The sequence below is a fragment of the Cariama cristata genome, unplaced genomic scaffold (assembly GCF_000690535.1).
Source record: "Cariama cristata isolate BGI_N322 unplaced genomic scaffold, ASM69053v1 scaffold43155, whole genome shotgun sequence".
Taxonomy (NCBI): Eukaryota; Metazoa; Chordata; class Aves; order Cariamiformes; family Cariamidae; genus Cariama; species Cariama cristata.
In genome coordinates, this window is record NW_009616606.1 from 1 (window position 1) to 17,909 (window position 17,909).

The 17,909-nt window shown below is 40.9% G+C and overlaps 1 protein-coding gene across 1 annotated transcript; it reads left to right on the plus strand.

Annotated features, from left to right (window-relative positions):
- Positions 1–220: 220 nt before the first annotated feature.
- Positions 221–16,988, plus strand: LOC104156498 (vesicular glutamate transporter 3-like; the record flags this gene model as incomplete). Its single annotated transcript, XM_009700214.1, has 5 exons — positions 221–321; positions 7,631–7,883; positions 11,614–11,732; positions 16,314–16,428; positions 16,901–16,988. Coding segments are annotated over exons 1-5 (676 nt in total), but the record flags the coding sequence as incomplete, so codon positions are not given.
- Between the last annotated feature and the right edge of the window lie 921 nt (positions 16,989–17,909).

Genomic DNA, 17,909 nt, shown 5'->3' on the forward strand with positions numbered 1-17,909 from the left:
GACTTCCCGGCTTCGGAAGGTCTGGGGTGATAGAGAGAGATATATATTTTTATTATTATTATTTTTCCCCCCTCTTCCATGCTGGTTTCTTGAGCAAGTGGTCGTTATTGAAGAGGTCATTGAGGGGACCGGCAGAGGGTCCCGAGTCTGGCGTCAGGAAACATGACAGCAGAAGTGAATGTTCGTTAACAGAAGGGATTTACTGAAGAAGAAAGACAAAATGCCTTTCGAAGGATTCAGTTCGCTGAAGGAAAGACTTTTTAACACAGGAAAGGAAGAGGTGAAGAACACCGTTAGTGACTCGCTGGGAAATCTAAGAAGGTAAAATCAAATTGAAAATTCCCAGACATGTCTATCGGTTCCATTTATTAAAGAGAAATGATGTACAGAAAAATGTATAAATATAAAACAGAATTTCAAGTTGCAAAATTAATATCTGAGCTCGGATAGTGAGAGACACCTTGCTGCAAGACCGCAGATGTATAAGGAACACAGTTACAACAGCATATGACTATAGATTATAGAATATTTATATTAAACAAAAAAAAAGGTGAAAATAAGTTACAGAATAGCATTCTAATATTACAAAGAACATGTAAAAGGGTTTTAATTATAAAACTTTTAAATAATTAACTGTGAATAATTCTATGGTTTAGCTTGCGTGAGAAAAACTGATGATTTAGTGAAAATTAACACTCCCGAATGATGCCACTTTTGAAATTAGACTTAATGTTCATAAATTACAGCAGCTGTTTTGAAAATCTTGTTCCAAATCAGTAAGAGAAAATGTATTAAGTAGAGATGTGCATGTGTGTGTTTACTAACAAAGGAGAAAGAGAAAAAGAAGCAGCAGCTATTTGCTAGCAAAAAGAGAAAAAAAAATTTTTTTATCTTAATCTGACAGTTTATAAAACAACTAACTGAAAGATTTTTATTTTTGATAAATGAAAATACGATGTAACAAATGACCAGTTTCCTAAAGGGAAAGAAAAAAAGAGATTTCTCATTTAAATGGAAGATTATTTCTGTTACTAATGGCCACTGACAACATTTATTTGTGTAATCAATAGATGAGAGCCAAGGGTTCAGTGGCATTTATTGCATGCTTGATGTTAAGTGTTTTAAATCTTTGTATGGATCAGGCCAACATTTTAACTGAATATATTTTAAGTGATTGAATTGTATTTGCTTTCATATCCATCTCTTTACCTTCTTTTGGGAATGCCATTGTGAGTGGAGATATAGCTCTTGGCACATCTGAACATGCCTTTGATCACAAGAAAATGTGTAAGAGTTTACATGCATTATACCACAGTAAGTATATGCAAGGAAATAAGCATGTACACTTTTAAGGAAGTTACTAATATGCACTGGTAGATTGCCAGTTACACTATTTCTATACCATGTGAGCAGAATATCTGCGTTCCACAGTTTCAACTTAACTTTTCTTCATTTACAGTGTTACAGATGAAGTCTGACATCTTGCTTTTTTTACTTTTACAATACTCTACAGTAATTCCAGGGATTCCATTTTTCTTTTAAAATATCAAATTAGGTCATTTATTTAATCATAAATTCTCTTTGCTGTGGGCTCTGCTGGCCAATTCCACCAAATACATGTAGGGTTGATATTTGGTGAGTACGTGATGTGACAGTACACTGGGTTTGCTATGTGGAAATGGTGTGTAAACTTTAAATTATCCAGATTACTCTCCTCTTGTAACCATGTATCAAGGATGTCATGCTGGTTCCTACATAGTTGATAGTACCAGCATCCAACTTCAGCAACATTGCTACTGAATCGAATGAAACCAAATCTGAGTTGAGATACACAAAATCTTGCTGGTCTTCATTATTTTTTGTTTTAAACATATGTATACCAGTGCCCTTCCTAGATGTACTAGCCAATGGGGGAAATAATCCAAACAATAAATGTTTTTTTTACTGTGTCTGCAACAAATCTAAGAATTGCTGCAAGTTGAGCAGTCTCTTAGGAAATATTCAGTCATATTTGAAGGTTTCTGCAAGGAATGAAACACGCATGTTTTTAACTTGAACCTCATTCTCTACAGCTTAGCCTACAAATAAAAGCATACACTTTCATTTTGACATGATGGTACGTACGTATATGTACCAGCTGCAACCTCAGCTTTGCTCTTCATCCAATCCAATTGGCTTTAGTATGGTGTAAATCTGCAAAGAATTTGGTTTCCTTTCTAGCATTTGATAGATGATTAATTATACTAATGCACATTCTTGATTAGGTCTCCAAGTGTGATTCCACCGACTGTCACGTGCTGATGTAGGATCAAAACTGGGGAAGTGGGCAGAAAAATACTTTTTAGCTTTGGTAAATACGACAAGTCTGTGCTTTCCTACCACCCTTCCTCTGTCTTGCAAACAAGAGTGCAGATCCAGAAGCCAGCGTCTGGCAAGATCAGCTGTCGGATACCGGCTGCTCCATAGCCGTTGTCCACAAACAAGTTCAAGTGCTAAAGCACAAGCAGCATAAAGCAGCTTAGTGCCTCCTCACAGGTGTGCAGCAACCTCAGATTACGTTGTGGGTGCTGCAAAACAAGAGCTTGCCCACAGGAGGCTGCTTTAGGGTAGCTGGAGCCTGGAAGGGAGGCAAGGGAGACTGAACTGGTGAGACCTGAGAGGTGTCCTTTCTTTAGGCTGTGGCCAGCGGTTTCATTTGTGAGATGTTAGAAGATGTTTTAGAAGACATTTTAGATGCTTGGTACAAAATAATTTTTTATGCCAAATTGAGTTTGTTCTTGATCGGTTAAATACAGTGGGGCAGCAAAAAAAAAAAAAAAAAAAAAAAAAAAGGTAGAGGGTGAATGGATATCAGAGTTGGGGCTCTGCAAGCCTTATGAGTTTCCCAGAAAAGAAAGCATTTCCTGTGGAGCTTCTTGGCAGGCACAAACACTCTGGGACTTCTGTGAACTTAGTGTAGTCAAAGAAAAATTCGTGAACTAAAGTAAAATCTCAGGTTCTGCCTACTCTGAGGATTTCAGGAGTCTTGGACCAGCTAACAGCAGCTGTGGGCTTAGTGATCAAGTGGGAAGTGACTAAGTGGGTTTACAACTCAGTAATGTCCCTGTTAATGTGAAAAGCGGTATGGGCCATGTCACACAGCTGCTGTATATAGTCTGGGCCCTGGTAGGTGTAGCTCTGGCTACTGCAGGTGTCCCTTGATGACTTAGCCTACACTGCTAAAAACTGCAACTTGAAGCTGGGCGAGATACCCTTGCATTGGACAGGGCTCCTCCACCTGCGCTGAATCATAGACTTAGTCCTCTCAAGTTTTTCCTTTCCACACAAGTACAGAGAGTTTAATGCACCGCAGACCGTGTAGCACTGTGAACACAATGTGGGGTGTCCAGACTCAGCGGGTTTGCAAGTCATGCAAGGCCCCTTGTACAACGGTGTTAGTGCAAGGGCACGCTACACGTGTGCAGCGCTGCGCTGCAGCACCCAAGGGGCATCCCTCCAGTGCTTGGAGGCTGCGCTGAGGAGAAACTGCGAGGCTGCCTCGCAGCTTGGGAGTGCAGCACCTGTGAGATGCAGTCCCATGGCACATATGTTTGAGACATGCCACGACTTTCGTGCAAACACCCTGCAGAAACCAGCCAGAGAGGTCCCACTTGAGGTGTTGCACTGAGCGACTTAAGAGGGTCGGCACTGGGATTTTGTACCAATGCCTCAATTGCAGGATTTTGGTACAGAAAATTATCACCTGGGCAAATCCCTAGAAAGTAAATGAGATCTCAGAAGATTGTATCTGCTTTTGGATAAATTGTATGTTTCAGTAGCCAGTGTGTAGGTTTCTGAAGTTATGCCAGGATTATCAGTAATTGTTGCACGTGATGCAACACGTGACTGCATTGATGCATGCGACTGATGCTGGACTTGCAGGTGTGAGATTTGAACATTGTGTATGATTGTGCTGCAGCTGCCTGTGAAAGACTGTAATATTTGGTAACAGTCATTCTAGAATGTGTTCTAACACACGGCAAGTATTAACATTTGCCCATTATTGTAGGATCTATGTGTTTCTAATCAAATGAAATTAAATGGTATGATTATAGTCCACCTACTTTATCATTTGAAGAAATAAGTTATTCCTATGCTAAAATCCCATAAATACAGCTTGCTGAATGTATATGTGTTCTAGGGATTTTATTTATTACTGATAAGAATTTTTGAAATGTCTTTCATTCTTCAAAAATCCCGTATATGCCAGACTAATCATTCAATAAAGAAGAGAAATTTTGCATACAGTTATTATGACATTTAGGTACAGAACACAGACACAGATATCTGCAAATAGCTTAGGTCTTCTTACTTGCCAAGTGTTGTATGTTTGCTGAAAAAAGGAAAGAGATTGATGTAAGGACTGAATGTTTCCCATGCAGCAAAATGCTCTCCTGCATGGGTCAGATAATTAGAGAAGAGCACCGGCTCTGAAGCAGTTTTCTTCTAAATCATTGGTGTACTGTAAGTGAAATTTTTCAGTGGCACTACCAAAATATACGGACCAATTGGAAGATATATTTCTCATATTTTGATAGAGTTGCCATACCTTCATTATATACCTGTTCAATAGAATAAAGCTAAAAAGCTAGGTCAAACACCATCTCTGTGAATGTTTGCACTGCTAATGCTTCATCCCAGCTCCATTTTTGGACGGCCATTGCAAAATAGTTTTCTCCAAGACAGACCTGCTATAAAGGGGTTAACATTAAGCTTTGGGGTTATGAAATATACTGTGTGGGTTTGAAGTCAGGCATCAGTCCTCAACTTGCTTTTATTAACAGTTGAATATAATAGCAAAACAATCAATTTCTCCACAGAGGCAATGTTGGGCCATAGTGCTAGTCCTGGCTCACCACTTTTAATGGTGAATTTGGAGCAGAAGGATGTTTTCATGCCTATCTGAATTGACAGCCAGCTGAAAATGTCCAGATTGGAACAGATGTTTTGGCTTTGCATGATGTGTCTAATCTTCACCAGCTGCCCAAAATAATGCACCAATTAAAGTCTAATGTCTCTCCTATAAATAGAGAGCCTGGTAAAGGTATAATAATTTGAGATAGTATGCTTTGATTTAATTCAATGAATATCTTAGATTATGTTAGAGGAAGACAATTAAATTACTTCTTTGGCTCTGTTAATAACTCTTTTGAGATGACAGCCATTCTAAAAAATATTCAACTGTCTTTTAACTTCCTGAGGTCTTGATATTTTTGATATTTTATTCAGTTTACACCTACCTATATTAGCACACAGAGCATGGAATATATGGTATTTCCTTTTTGAAGTGCCTGGCTGTATTACTCCCTGTACTCTCATTTCACTAACAAATGCTGTTTCCTTGCCAGTGATCCATAAGTTCTCAACCACCTTTGACAACACCACAGTAACATCACATTTCCTGTGGTACCTTGGTTTAACACAAAGTCTTCCCTCCAGCCTGTCAATGAACTAATGGTCTAATTTTGCAGTTAGCACTGCTTTGAGCAAGGGATTAAATCAAATAATCCTGGGAGTTCCCCTCTGGCCCATAATACTCTGATTCTCGTGTTTCTTGGAAACATGAGCTGATGGACTGTAACACGCTTTTTTCCTTCTGCTAAGACTAAGGCTTAAGTGGTGGTTTTACGATACAATGTAAAAAGAAATAATAAAGTAAATGATGCACCAGTTAGCCTGTACCTCTAAAGCCTAGAAATACTGAGATTTTAAAGTGAAACTTTATATTGGAAAGATACATTTAAGTCCACAGGAAGCCCCCCAGGAAGCCATACTTACCACCTGTAGTTGCAAAGCCTTTAGTATAGAGTACTATCTGTTAGATTATGGGTAGTACATTAGACTTATAGCAACTGGAAAAAGTTGTGATTAAACCAACACTGTTCTCCCAAAAGAGGCAACCAGCTACTGTGTAATTCAGCCAGGTGTAGCCCATCCATGTGTGTTCTGTCAACATTTCTTTAGAGCTGATTTTTGTATGGAAAACTGAAGATTTCAAATATATTCAGCCAGATGTGTGAAAGAAGGAAATAAGTTACTCCTTATCAGAAAAGAGTGAATGAAATCATTTCATCATCTTATATGGCAAGCTGGGCTTCCTTTAGATTCAATAACTGTTCATATTTTCACAGTACTGAGAGTAACTCCACGGCAGACACAAAAGGAGCTGCATCCTGAGCTCATTGCTTCAGAGCACTGCCAAAACTGAAAGGCTTTGTAACGTAGCTGCTGACTGAGGCCTCCCTCGGTAAACACTTAACCTTAAGCTTGTGGGTAGTGGTTAGTGGGCTAGTTGTGTATTCACAGCTAACCATGTGCTTAAGTGTTTCAGCATGTCAGAAACTCCATATTCTGCATTTAAAACAAATACATGGGAAGCTGATGTTAGGGAAGGAAGTATTTAGCTCCGGTCCAGGGGGTGCGTGTTCAGTTCTTTCTCACCTCACCTTTTCTACCAGAGATATTCCCTGGTCGTGCAGCACAAGATGTTAATAGCTCCAATCAGATTGGGAGACCAATTTAATTTTTAGTTGCGCTATCATGCAATTCCTGGTTACGTGGAAGTGCCATTTTGTTTAATGTGAATCTCTCCGCTGCGGCGCTTGTAGGAAAAGGAAAGGCCGGATACGAAAAGCTGGAGGAGCTGTACTCCACTTTAGCTGCTAGCTGGTGGGCAAACTCTTGCAGGCTGTAGTGGCTGGGTACCATTTGTTCCTATCCCGAGCAAATGGGAGAGACCACATTCCTGACACTTTCCCTCTCAGTCCCTCCCAACTGCACTGCAGTTGCCACACCGAATTTGATCCCAAGCAAAGCCCTTTCAGCCTCCACTGCTGAGGAGCGGTGAGTCAACAGCCCAGAAAGCCTCTGTCTTCCTTCAAATCTCATTTAATATTAAGTATTTTACACAAAAGGCAACATGTTCAACAACAGGAGTTGCAGGGGTTCGCTTGGCAATGACTTAAGTCCTTCTGGTGAGAGGATGTTTCAGAGAAGAGGGTACATGTGGCTTCAAATCCCTTTAGGCACAGAAAGTCCGGGCCCGGCTCTTTTACATCTTAAATAGGGGTTCTGATGCCAAAGCCTTTTCTCCTCTTCAGTATAACCCTGATTTTTGTCTCACAAGTGAAAACAAATTCACAGGGAATTTTGGGCTGAGCATAACCATGCTTTGTGCTGTGTTTGCCCTTTTCTTGAAACCTACTGCCAGCTCTGCTTAGTGGATCTAACTAGAAGTTATTATTAATTTCATCATATGTATATTTTTCCTAACAACCAGCAGAATTTATCACAACAGAGCTCAGTTATCTCTCATAATTGTGCTCATGAATAGCCTGTGAACATTTTTCCAGCTAGCTGTCAGGCTATATGGCTGGTATTTAGAAACTTTAGAGGTTGTTCATGAAAAAGCGTAGTCTGTGTTAACCTTTCAAAGCCTGCCCAGCGTTAACTCATCATACCACCAAGAGACAAACGCCTTGCAAGGAGATGATTTAGCAGCTGACTGGAGCACGTAACTGTCCATCCACATTTCAGTGAATTTTACTGAGACAATAAGACATTTTCATTTTCTCTTTCTTCATCCATTTAGGAAAATTGATGGCATCAATGTGGAGGAGGATCACATTGAGCTGACGGAAGAGGGGCGACCCGTGCAGGCAAGCACCCGCAAGCCAGCACCATGCGACAGCTACTGCTGCGGGCTGCCCAAGCGCTACATCATTGCCATAATGAGTGGTCTGGGCTTTTGCATCTCCTTTGGAATTAGATGCAACCTGGGCGTTGCCATCGTGGAAATGGTGAACAATAACACTGTTTATGTTAATGGAAAACCAGAGCTGCAGGTGAGAAAATATCTTTCTTTCACTGTTCTGAGCAGACCTCCTTGCAAAATCATTGAAGTGCCAAATATCAAAGTATTGTGTATACATAGACCAAAAACTGAGGGAGGGAGAAACCTGAGTCTCGATTCACATAGATGTGTTGGTGCCTAATTCCTATTTAGGCGTCAAAGTCACATCACAAGTCTGTAAGATCTGAGGATTTGCAATGCCATAGAGGATGTAAGTAGCAGAAATGAGAACTGAATTGGCTTGCATGTTTATCAGGTCCCTGATCTTTCACTTATAGACAGGTTTTGTTACAGTGGCAGAAGCTTTTACTATCTCTCAGGGAAGCATGCTCTGATGCTGCTACAGAAGGAATTATTAATTGCTGTATGTAATGCTGCACTCACTCTATTCAGATCAGTAGATGACTTTCAAGACCTTAAGTAGTCACTGGCAATAAGGCAACAGTTACAGGTTATTGACAATGTGGACTGCTGCCTAGAACTATTTAGAGCTACGTGCCAAGCTATTTTCAAATTTGCAGTAGATGGCATGTGGTTCACAGCAGATGCCTACACATCTTTAACAATGCACCCAAGGAACTGCAGGTTCAATGCATACCTTAGTTTCCCCAGTCCTCCCTTGGTATATGGCTGTGATATCATGAGTCTTTTTAAGGACTTTATGAACTTGAACCTTCGCATTTGCTCTACTTGTTGATTTGATTTGGTTATTTTTTGGATATTTTTGTCCTAACAAATTATTGACAGGAATATTGACTCTTACCTGACGATTCACCATGTGCTGAGGTCTAGGAGAAAAGCCACTACAGAAGGACAAAGTATCATTAGACCCTCCCAGGGAATGGAGGCTTCCCCCAGCCCATGGATACCCTTTGTTTGTTAGCACGTTCCCTAACACAAAACACATCTTCCAGAGAGGCATATACCTTCTGTCATGTTTCTAGAGATGAGTGAAAAGCTGTGAAATTAATCATCAGCTTTTCTCCCAGATATTTTAACTTTTGGTAAAGAAAAGCACACAAAGTATCTATAGCAAATTTCCAAAGTTAAAAGTATGCCTTCCTGCACGACTTGTGGTCGTTGGAGCTATTGATCTGCAAAGACCAGAGATGATGCTTATGCTTCAAGGGTTGGGAATTAGATAAATCTTCCTTTCCTTCCCACATTATGCCAAGGGCCAGTCCTTCAGTGTTTTTTCTCTACCCTTCCTAGCTATCAAGCAGAATGTTTCTAATCAGACTCAATAAACCCCAGAAAGATTTACCAAAGTGAATGAAGAGTTTCCTAGTGGGGAGCAGCTCTGTGGAAAGGGATCTGGGGGTCCTGGTGGACAAGCTCAGTATGAGTGAACAGTGTGTTGCTGCAGCAAAGCAAGCCAACAAGATGCTGCATTGCATCAACAAGGGCGTCACCAGCAGAGATAAAGAAGTCATTATCCCACTCTACCTGGCTCTTGTCAGGCCACACCTGGAATATCATGTTCAGTTTTGATCTCTGCTAGACAAAAAAAGATGTGGACAGGCTGCAGAGGGTCCAGAGAAGGGACAGAAAGACGATCAAGGGACTGGGAAGCCTGCCATATGAGGAACAGCTGAGAGAACTGGGTTTGTTCAGCCTTGAGAAAAGAAGGCTTAGGGGAGACCTCTTCACCATGTTTCAGTATTTAAAGGGTGGCATCAAAGAACATGGAGACTCCCTTTTTACAAGGAGTCACAAGGAAAAGACAAGGGGTAATGGGTACAAGTTACTCCAAGAGATTCCAACTGGACACAAGAGGAAAATTTTTCACAATGAGAACAACCAGCCATGGGAATAACGTCCCTAGGGAAGTGGTAGATTCCCCAACATACGACACTTTTAAGATTTGGCTGGGAAGGGTGCTGGGCCACCCATGCTTTTACCAAGACAGGCTGGAGCAGATGATCCTTGTGGGCCCTTCTAACCTGATATTCTATGATTCCAGTTCTTCCTCATCTGCAGTCTCCTCTGACCAGCTGCTGCTGCTTAGACTTGCTGCTGAATTCATATTTATTCAGTCTAATTCCTGCTTCCAGTGGTCCTGCTGGGACCTCCTGGTTCTATACTTTACCCTGGAGCAAGAGAAAGGACATGCCTGCATAGGCTGGGAAGCTCAGGAAAGGTAGTTGGAGGAAATTTGGGCAAACTCCTCTCACACATCTCAAATTATTCTGTTTGGGTATGAGCACCTCCTGATATAGGAACTTTTTCCATGTCTCACGGAACTACCTGGAAATTAAACTGGAAATCACCGGTAGAAAACAGAAATGTAACTCAGCACAGGAAAGTGAGTCTTTTGTCAGAATGCATATTGATGGGGAGTGCAAGCCTTTAGCCCTCTGTAAATGTCTGGCTAATTAATGCCATCTTTCTCCCTGCGGGTCAAATGATGAGCTGTTTTTTTAGTTTGTTTGTTTGGGAAAAAAAATAATCTACCTACTGGGGGAAACTGGTTCTTTTTACACACAGAAAGTAACAGAGAAAAAAGACATGTTAAGGTTTATCAATATGGGGGGGGGGGGGGGGTGACAGTTTTAATTCAGGATCTAAAAGACATCTGTGCTTCTTCCTCACATAGTGCTTAGCTACCTTTCCCTGCTGTGTGATAAGCATAAAAACAATCATGAAGCAAAACATCGTGGTTTCTCTTTGCTCCAAAAGAGTTCTTCTGAACTGAGAGTTCAAGGAGAAAAAGTTGATTCTGACCTTACATTAGTGTGATTATACTGAGCCAGGCTCTGTCTGGCCTCCCAGAATGGAGGGCAGGAGGGACACCTTGGATCCACCTTTCTTTCCTTCACTTCCTCTGTATTTTACCCTGGGCTTTGGCTATCCCTCCTCTGAACAAGATATGTCAACAGGGTCATCAGAGGACAGAAACATCCTTGTTCAGGAAAAGCCTTGAGAAGACTGAAACTGCTTGGTATCCAAGGATGAAGTGTATGGTGAAAGCCTTTCTCTTGGCTGCAGATATTTTTGGCTAGGAACCATCTATGACCAGCCTGAGGGTGGCCTTCTGTATCCAAATCCAGCCCTACAACTGGCATCACTTTTAATAAACGATAGTCAACTAGCTAGAGTTATCTAGTTTTATTTCTGGATTGCCTTGTCTTCAGGTGTTACCCCTCCCCTGACACCCTCACCCCTGCTCCCTCACCCCACCCCACCTGCCCTCCCCCCCACTCCCTTTTCTGCTCCCATGCCACTTAATGCAGATGGTGGATGGTCAGAGTTTGGTCCTGACAAGGAGAACCATGGATAAGCCTGACCAGGAAGCTGATCAACCCAAAGGGCCTAAGCAACCTTGATAATCTTGGGGAAACGGATACGTCCATTGAAAGGCATCAGGTCCTTGTTACAACACTGAGCAGGCTGGAAAACAAAGGTTTCAGGACTAAGGAGCCCAGGGGGAATCAGTGACAAGTGGCAAAGATGAAGATCCAGTGTTAGCTGCCTTCTGGCTGAAACCTTTCCCTCTCCTATCCACCAGGCTGAAAGCTAAGAGCAAAAGTAGTAATCTCACATGGGAATCTGATATCCTTTTGTCTTAACTGGGGGTTTTCAAGCTCAGCAACACCAACCAGCCAGTGTAAAGAGGCTGCATTGATTTGGAAGATGGGGTGACTTCTGTGTGACTTCCAAACAGTGGTTATCTTACAATGAATGGGCTTCATCTTACAGCATTTTTTCTGTTTCTTTTACAGAAAGCCCAATTCAACTGGGATCCAGAGACGGTGGGACTCATTCATGGCTCTTTTTTCTGGGGTTACATTGTGACACAAATTCCAGGAGGATTCATATCAAACAAATTGGCTGCTAGCAGGTAAGAACATAATAATGGAAAGAATTAAGCTTTACAGCCTGATGAACTGTTTTACACTGTTTAAATAATGATTATCAAACTGTGAATTAATATGTTTCAGGATCACACGTCTGAAACTGAACATGCCGTATTTATGTCTATAACCAAAAATGGGACCAGATTTCCATTATGGGTCTATTGCTGACTCTCCTAATTTAGCTTGTTCATCTCAAATATTTACATATTTCTTCTCTCAACAATAAGGCTTTCTGGAAAGTGTTAGGAAAATCACACCTAATGCTTCAGACAATAATTTTAGCATTTCTCTTTCAGAAGTTGCCTTAGTGCTTTTTAGCTCAACCTAACACCAAACAAGAATTTTCCAACAAAATTTGACCTCTTTTAAAAATTCCCTGTGGACTGAAGCTAGGCATGTAGGAATTACAGAACTATTTATCTTCTGAGGACACAAATCCATCCTCATGCACACAGACAGCTTCACCACAGCTGGATATAGTACTGACTGTAATTTGGATTGCCTAGAACTTCTAATAGAGCCTCATGATTTCTGTTTGGTGAATTCTGAGCATCTATACAGAATTCTTCTATGCTCATCGTGTTTGTGGGCTGATTTTTTTAAATTAAACTGCTTTCTAAAATAAGAGTAAGAAAAGCAGTTAATTTTGCCAAAGCTAACTTTGGTTTTGGGCTTTACTTCAAAAAGTCTTCAGAACTTGGAACGTGATCACAAGAGAGGGGGAGATTGTCTGAAGTCAGCTGGTTGTGAATGAGTTTGAGATGTGCATGTCAAGGATGGCGTTCGGGATCTTCAGAAAAACCAGATGGTTGGTACTCATTTCATTCTCTGCAAACAAGATGTGACTTACCTACAAACACTTTCAGAACTGGAAAAGGCATTTAGGACCAGTTATACATTGTTTTGCCCCAAATCAAAGTACTTTGCTCTCTTCATTCTGCGAAAAGCTATAGGGGTTACACTGCCTGGGCGTTCTTCCTGCCCATATGCCCTTATGGAAATGACTTCAGGACAAAGTCATCCCATAGAATTGCCCAGAAGTCCCAACTCCTCTCTATCTGTAACCAAAAGTTACTCAGAGTTCAATTTGCACTGCTTCTTCAACACTACTAGCATCCTCAGTTATTCATTTCTCTACCACCCAAAAGTGCCTAAGCAAAGTATTTTTCCATCTGCCGAATAAGCCAAACAAATTAAGCTTACTTAATCGTTTCCCCAGCCTTTCTAGTCTTGCCACCAGCTTTTGCAGCAGAAGGGCCCCAAAACGCAGATGTGCACACTGTTGGCTGAATAATTCAGCATATTATTAGTTTGGCTTTTGTTTCCTTAATTTTCTTGCAAACAGTAAAATCAACGTTTACATTGTAACTCAATGTATTCTGTCAGCATGCTACTTCCTTAACTATGTGTTGTGCATATGCACAGAAAGCTGGATTTCTGTCCCCATGAGAGTTTCAGACTCAATCTAATGCTATGCTACAACATCACATTATGGATTTGACTATCACAAATGGTTTTAGGAGTAGAATTTGCTGAGGAACAACAACATCTCAACATCTGAGCTCAAAGAGAATTTCTGTTTGCAGTAATAGGTTTCACAGGTCTGGCTAACTCCGTGTTTTTCCCCTCATTCCTTGTTTACACAACCAATTTCAGCCTGGGTAGACTCACCAGTGTTTCCGATGAGTTTCTGTTTCAGAGGGGTTACTTGCTAAGACACAGGGCAGGAAACCAGCAGATTTGGGGCCAGTCTGTGAACTCACCACCCTAGAAAGACAAATGCTTTCTTTTGTCCTAGCCACACTCTAGCAATGAAGTGTATTGTATTACTCTACCCTACTACTGACATTACAGATTTAGGTACAGACTTTTTTGTCACATGTTTAAATCCTGCTCAGCACTGTGCAACCTTGAACACACACGGACAACCCCACCCAAGGCACTTCTCTCATGCAAATAATTATCTGTAATAATGTGGGATTCAAATGGATCTCAGAACAGCTGCAAATATTGAGTACTTTATGGGTTTGCATCAAAACTATCTAATACCATGTAATTTGCTTTATATATTTGTCCAAATTTGTGTAGGTCTGCATTCCACCAAAAAATTCATGAACGATTTAGTGACACTATCCCTTTAACTTGCTGCTTATCCTCAAACATGCATCTAAATGTAATTTCATCATTGTTTGGCGGTGACAAGGATGCATGAAACATAAGGCACCTCCTGATAATCGGTTTTCAGTAACAGCACCCTGCTGGGGAGAGTTGTCCATTGCTGAAGAAGTCTGTTTTGATCCCAAAGCAGCAGCTGGCCAGGGATCATGTCAGTGAGGAGAGAAGAATATGCGAATGAATTGAAAAGAAATGGGATATTTTCAGTCATGGTGGGGACCAACTTCTTTGGGCTAAATGGCAGTGAACTGCTGGAAAGATGCTGCTTCTCTGTGGGAACACCGCTCAACCTCTTAAATAGTACCAGAACCGTGACTGGTTCTAACTCAATATAAATGATGCATTTACAACCTAGGCATATTAAGAGTTGGCACTAAATGAAGTACCAGAGATTGGAAACCCAGTCTTCACAGCTAGTTGTTTGGATAATTAAACATGTTCTCTTTCTTATGGCTTATTCTTTCAAGTGCTTATTAATTTACATAATTTGCTGTAGTTCCCTGTCAATAGCATTATAGTAACAAACCTGATATTTCTATTAGTGGCAAGGAGGCAAGGTGCAGAACTCCTTCCTTCACTGATGATAATAGAGAGCTAAGTAATACTTATTTGTCAGTTAAATGTTTACTTGGCTTTGAAAGCAGTCTCCTAAATGTCAAGATATGACCATAGGCTTTGTGTTCTAGTCCAGATTTTCAGACTGCTTTCTATATAAATCCATTCCTTTGTCACTTCTCTCCACCAGTCTACCCAGCCTCTTTGCTTTTGTGTTCACCTCCTGAGTGCTTTCTTGTCATTCAGATTATGAGCTGTCTAGGCATGGACTGTTGTTTTTCTCAATAGCTGTATAGAGTTTAGATAAAACAGTGTCGATCTCTGACTGTAGATTCTTCGCGCTATAATACTACCATTAATCCTACTGTGAATAATAAGACCAGATTAAAAAAATGAAGTTACACATATTTCCTGTGAATAAGTTTTCAAAAAGAGACTGAAATGTAAACAATTTAAGTCTTTATTTGAAAGAAAGCAGAGAACAATGGCAACAAAAGGTTTTAGAAGTTTAAAAATATTATGGAGTATGACAAACAGCTATGCATAATAAGAACGTCTTTTGCAGAAAAATCAAAAGGGAGAGAAATGCTCCTGTTACCCAAATCATATGATTTATGATCAAATATCATTCATGTATCAGAATGAAGCTTAATGTGTCTTTCTGAAATGCCACATACATAACAAGACTATTCAAAGCTTGTTAAACGTCACTGAATTTGAATAGTTTGAAAAAGGAACATAAATTATGGTCCACAAACAGCAGCATGCTGCTACCAAGGACCACTGTAGCTTTCTTGGTTTCCAGCGGTGGTGTTCATGGTGCGGCAGCCTCAGTTTTCAAACGAGTTCCCCAGATGTCATTTCAGGAGCTGGGCGCTCAGGAAGGCTTTTCCCTTCTGCTGCAGCATCAGTGCCTGGCAAACCCGCAGCCCACGCCATGCTGAAATGACTGCCCTGTAGCCCAGCTGTCTCTCATGTCTAGTGTCACTGTTGTTTATTATTGACACAGCCTGGTAAGTGTGCACCACTCTTCAGTTAAACATAGGAAAGCCTGTGTCCAGGCTGGGAAAAGCTCCCACAGACTGCGGTGAGTGAGGCAGATGTGGCTTTGAGTGCTACCCCAGGGCCTCTGAGTGGCCTCGACTTTCAGGGACGCTGCTTGGATACGTTATCACTACGCAGAGGTTTCTGCTGCCTGTTTCTCTAACAGGTGCAAATATTTAGGAGGCTGCAAATGATTTCCCAAAGGCACTGAGCCCCAGGTGCATTTAGAGGCTTGACTGACTCGTGCCCAGCTGCAGCAAGTGCTCTTCCCAAGGAGAGTAACAAAATTTTTATGTCATGTTTTTCACAGAAGTTGTGATGTAGAAATGCCCCTTCTATGTCACAGTCACAAAGGACACTTGTAGCTGTTATTTAAAGAAGTGATTTCAGAAACAAGTTGATCTTGACCAGCCCTGTTACACATTATAGCAGCAGCAAGTGGAACTAACCAGTACACTCCCATATTCAGAGAGGCACTTAAACCAGGCTTCACCTGATTTAAGTTAAACCCTATTGATATAAAAGAATTTAAGTACTTCCCAGGATAGGAATGCTTCTGTCAGCTCAGGACTCATATAAAGGTATGTATAAAACTTCTGTTCCATTCAGCAAAGAAAATGTATGGGACGTGTGGGGATTTATCCCCTTTAGCCTATAAGGTGACTTTACAAGTATTTGGGTTGGTGAGATGGCGGTAGGTGAGATCATCTCTCTGACTGTACCCGAGAACAACGTTGTTTCTGAAAAGTAGACAATAATTATATGCCCTTTTGTGTTATTTTTTTCCATAGAGTATTTGGAGCAGCTATCTTTCTAACATCTACACTGAACATGTTCATCCCTTCTGCAGCAAGAGTGCATTATGGCTGTGTGATGTTTGTAAGGATTCTGCAAGGTCTGGTGGAGGTAGGAGCACTCATCATTTTGGTCCATTCATACATCATTTGTTTTTGGAGATTTGTTTCTAAAAAGCTGTAAGATCTTTTGGTCAGGTTTTCTGATCAATCTACAGTTTTACTTATTACTCATTTTTAGATGACAATTTCTTAATCATACCAATTTATGTTTTTAAGTTTACTTAAAAGAAAATAAAAAGTTTAGGTTTCCAGTGCTGCAGTTTGAGCTATTTTAGTTTACTTGTGCCATCCACTGCATGTTCTGAACAGCATTTTTACCTTGGAGCACATTACCATTTAAGTGATTATTCAAATTAGTTTGACATCCTCATACCCAAACAACAGAGCTCTTCCAGGCTTACCTAACCCTTTCTACATCATTCCATGGTGACAAACAGCTAGACAGGTTGGACAGTATCAGCAACTGCTTGAAGTAGGAAAGCAGTGAAAGTAAATCATATGATGTGTGAAATGTCTGCCAGGGTGTCACCTACCCAGCCTGCCACGGGATGTGGAGTAAGTGGGCTCCTCCGCTGGAGAGAAGCAGGTTGGCCACCACATCGTTCTGTGGTAAGTTGATAGGCTTGTATGGTTTATGTAAGTACATATTCCTATTAGACATAATTTATTCATTTCATTATTTAAAAGAGAAATGCAAACCTTCTGCCCTTTGCCGTATTTGACTTGTACTCTGACCTCAGGAACCTGAGAGTCTTTTTGTTTAATATGTCGTCATTTTGTCATTTAAAGCCAACTCTCAGAATGACTCTCATAGTAAACTAAAATGGGTCTAGAGGTGTCGCATGAGAGAAATTACTTTTTTTTTTTCATTTGCTCTGTCCTTAGAGATTGCATTTATTATACATATGGAATTGACCCTCCTAAACAAGCACACACTTAAAAAACCAGTTTTTAGGCTGGCTGCTCAATATGCTGCAGTGGAGGTGCTGTAACTTCTTGCCACTAGCTGTTCTGCTTCACTCTGTTTTGAATTATAATCAGGCTTTTACTTTGCTCTCTTCTCTGGGTCCCTCTCCAATGCTGACAGCTGGCCTTCTGGAAGATGGCCTGCAGGAAATTTCAGAAGACTTTGGGGAGAGGAACCCAGTGGAAAGACAGGAGAAATCAAAGTCTCTCATTCCCTTTGGAATGTTTCTAGCCTCTGGCAAGAGCCTTAAACTTTGTTATGAAGCAAGGAGCAGGAAAACTACTGAGGTTTTATACCTTATTCTTCAAGGAAGATACCCTCTTTTTGCTTACAGCCACACTAATGAAAAGGGGGGAGAGAAAAAAAAAAAAGTTTTTTCCACTTTTAATTCCATCTTCCAGGCTCCAGGTAGCAGTTTTTGCCACAGATCACTCTGAGCTACCACAGTTTCTTGCCAGAAAAGACGATGTGAGTGTCACACCTGTCTGGCCCTTTCCCAGGTCTATTTTGAACGGTCCCCTCCTCATATACCTTATCACCCAATGTCTTCATCTCCTTTTGGT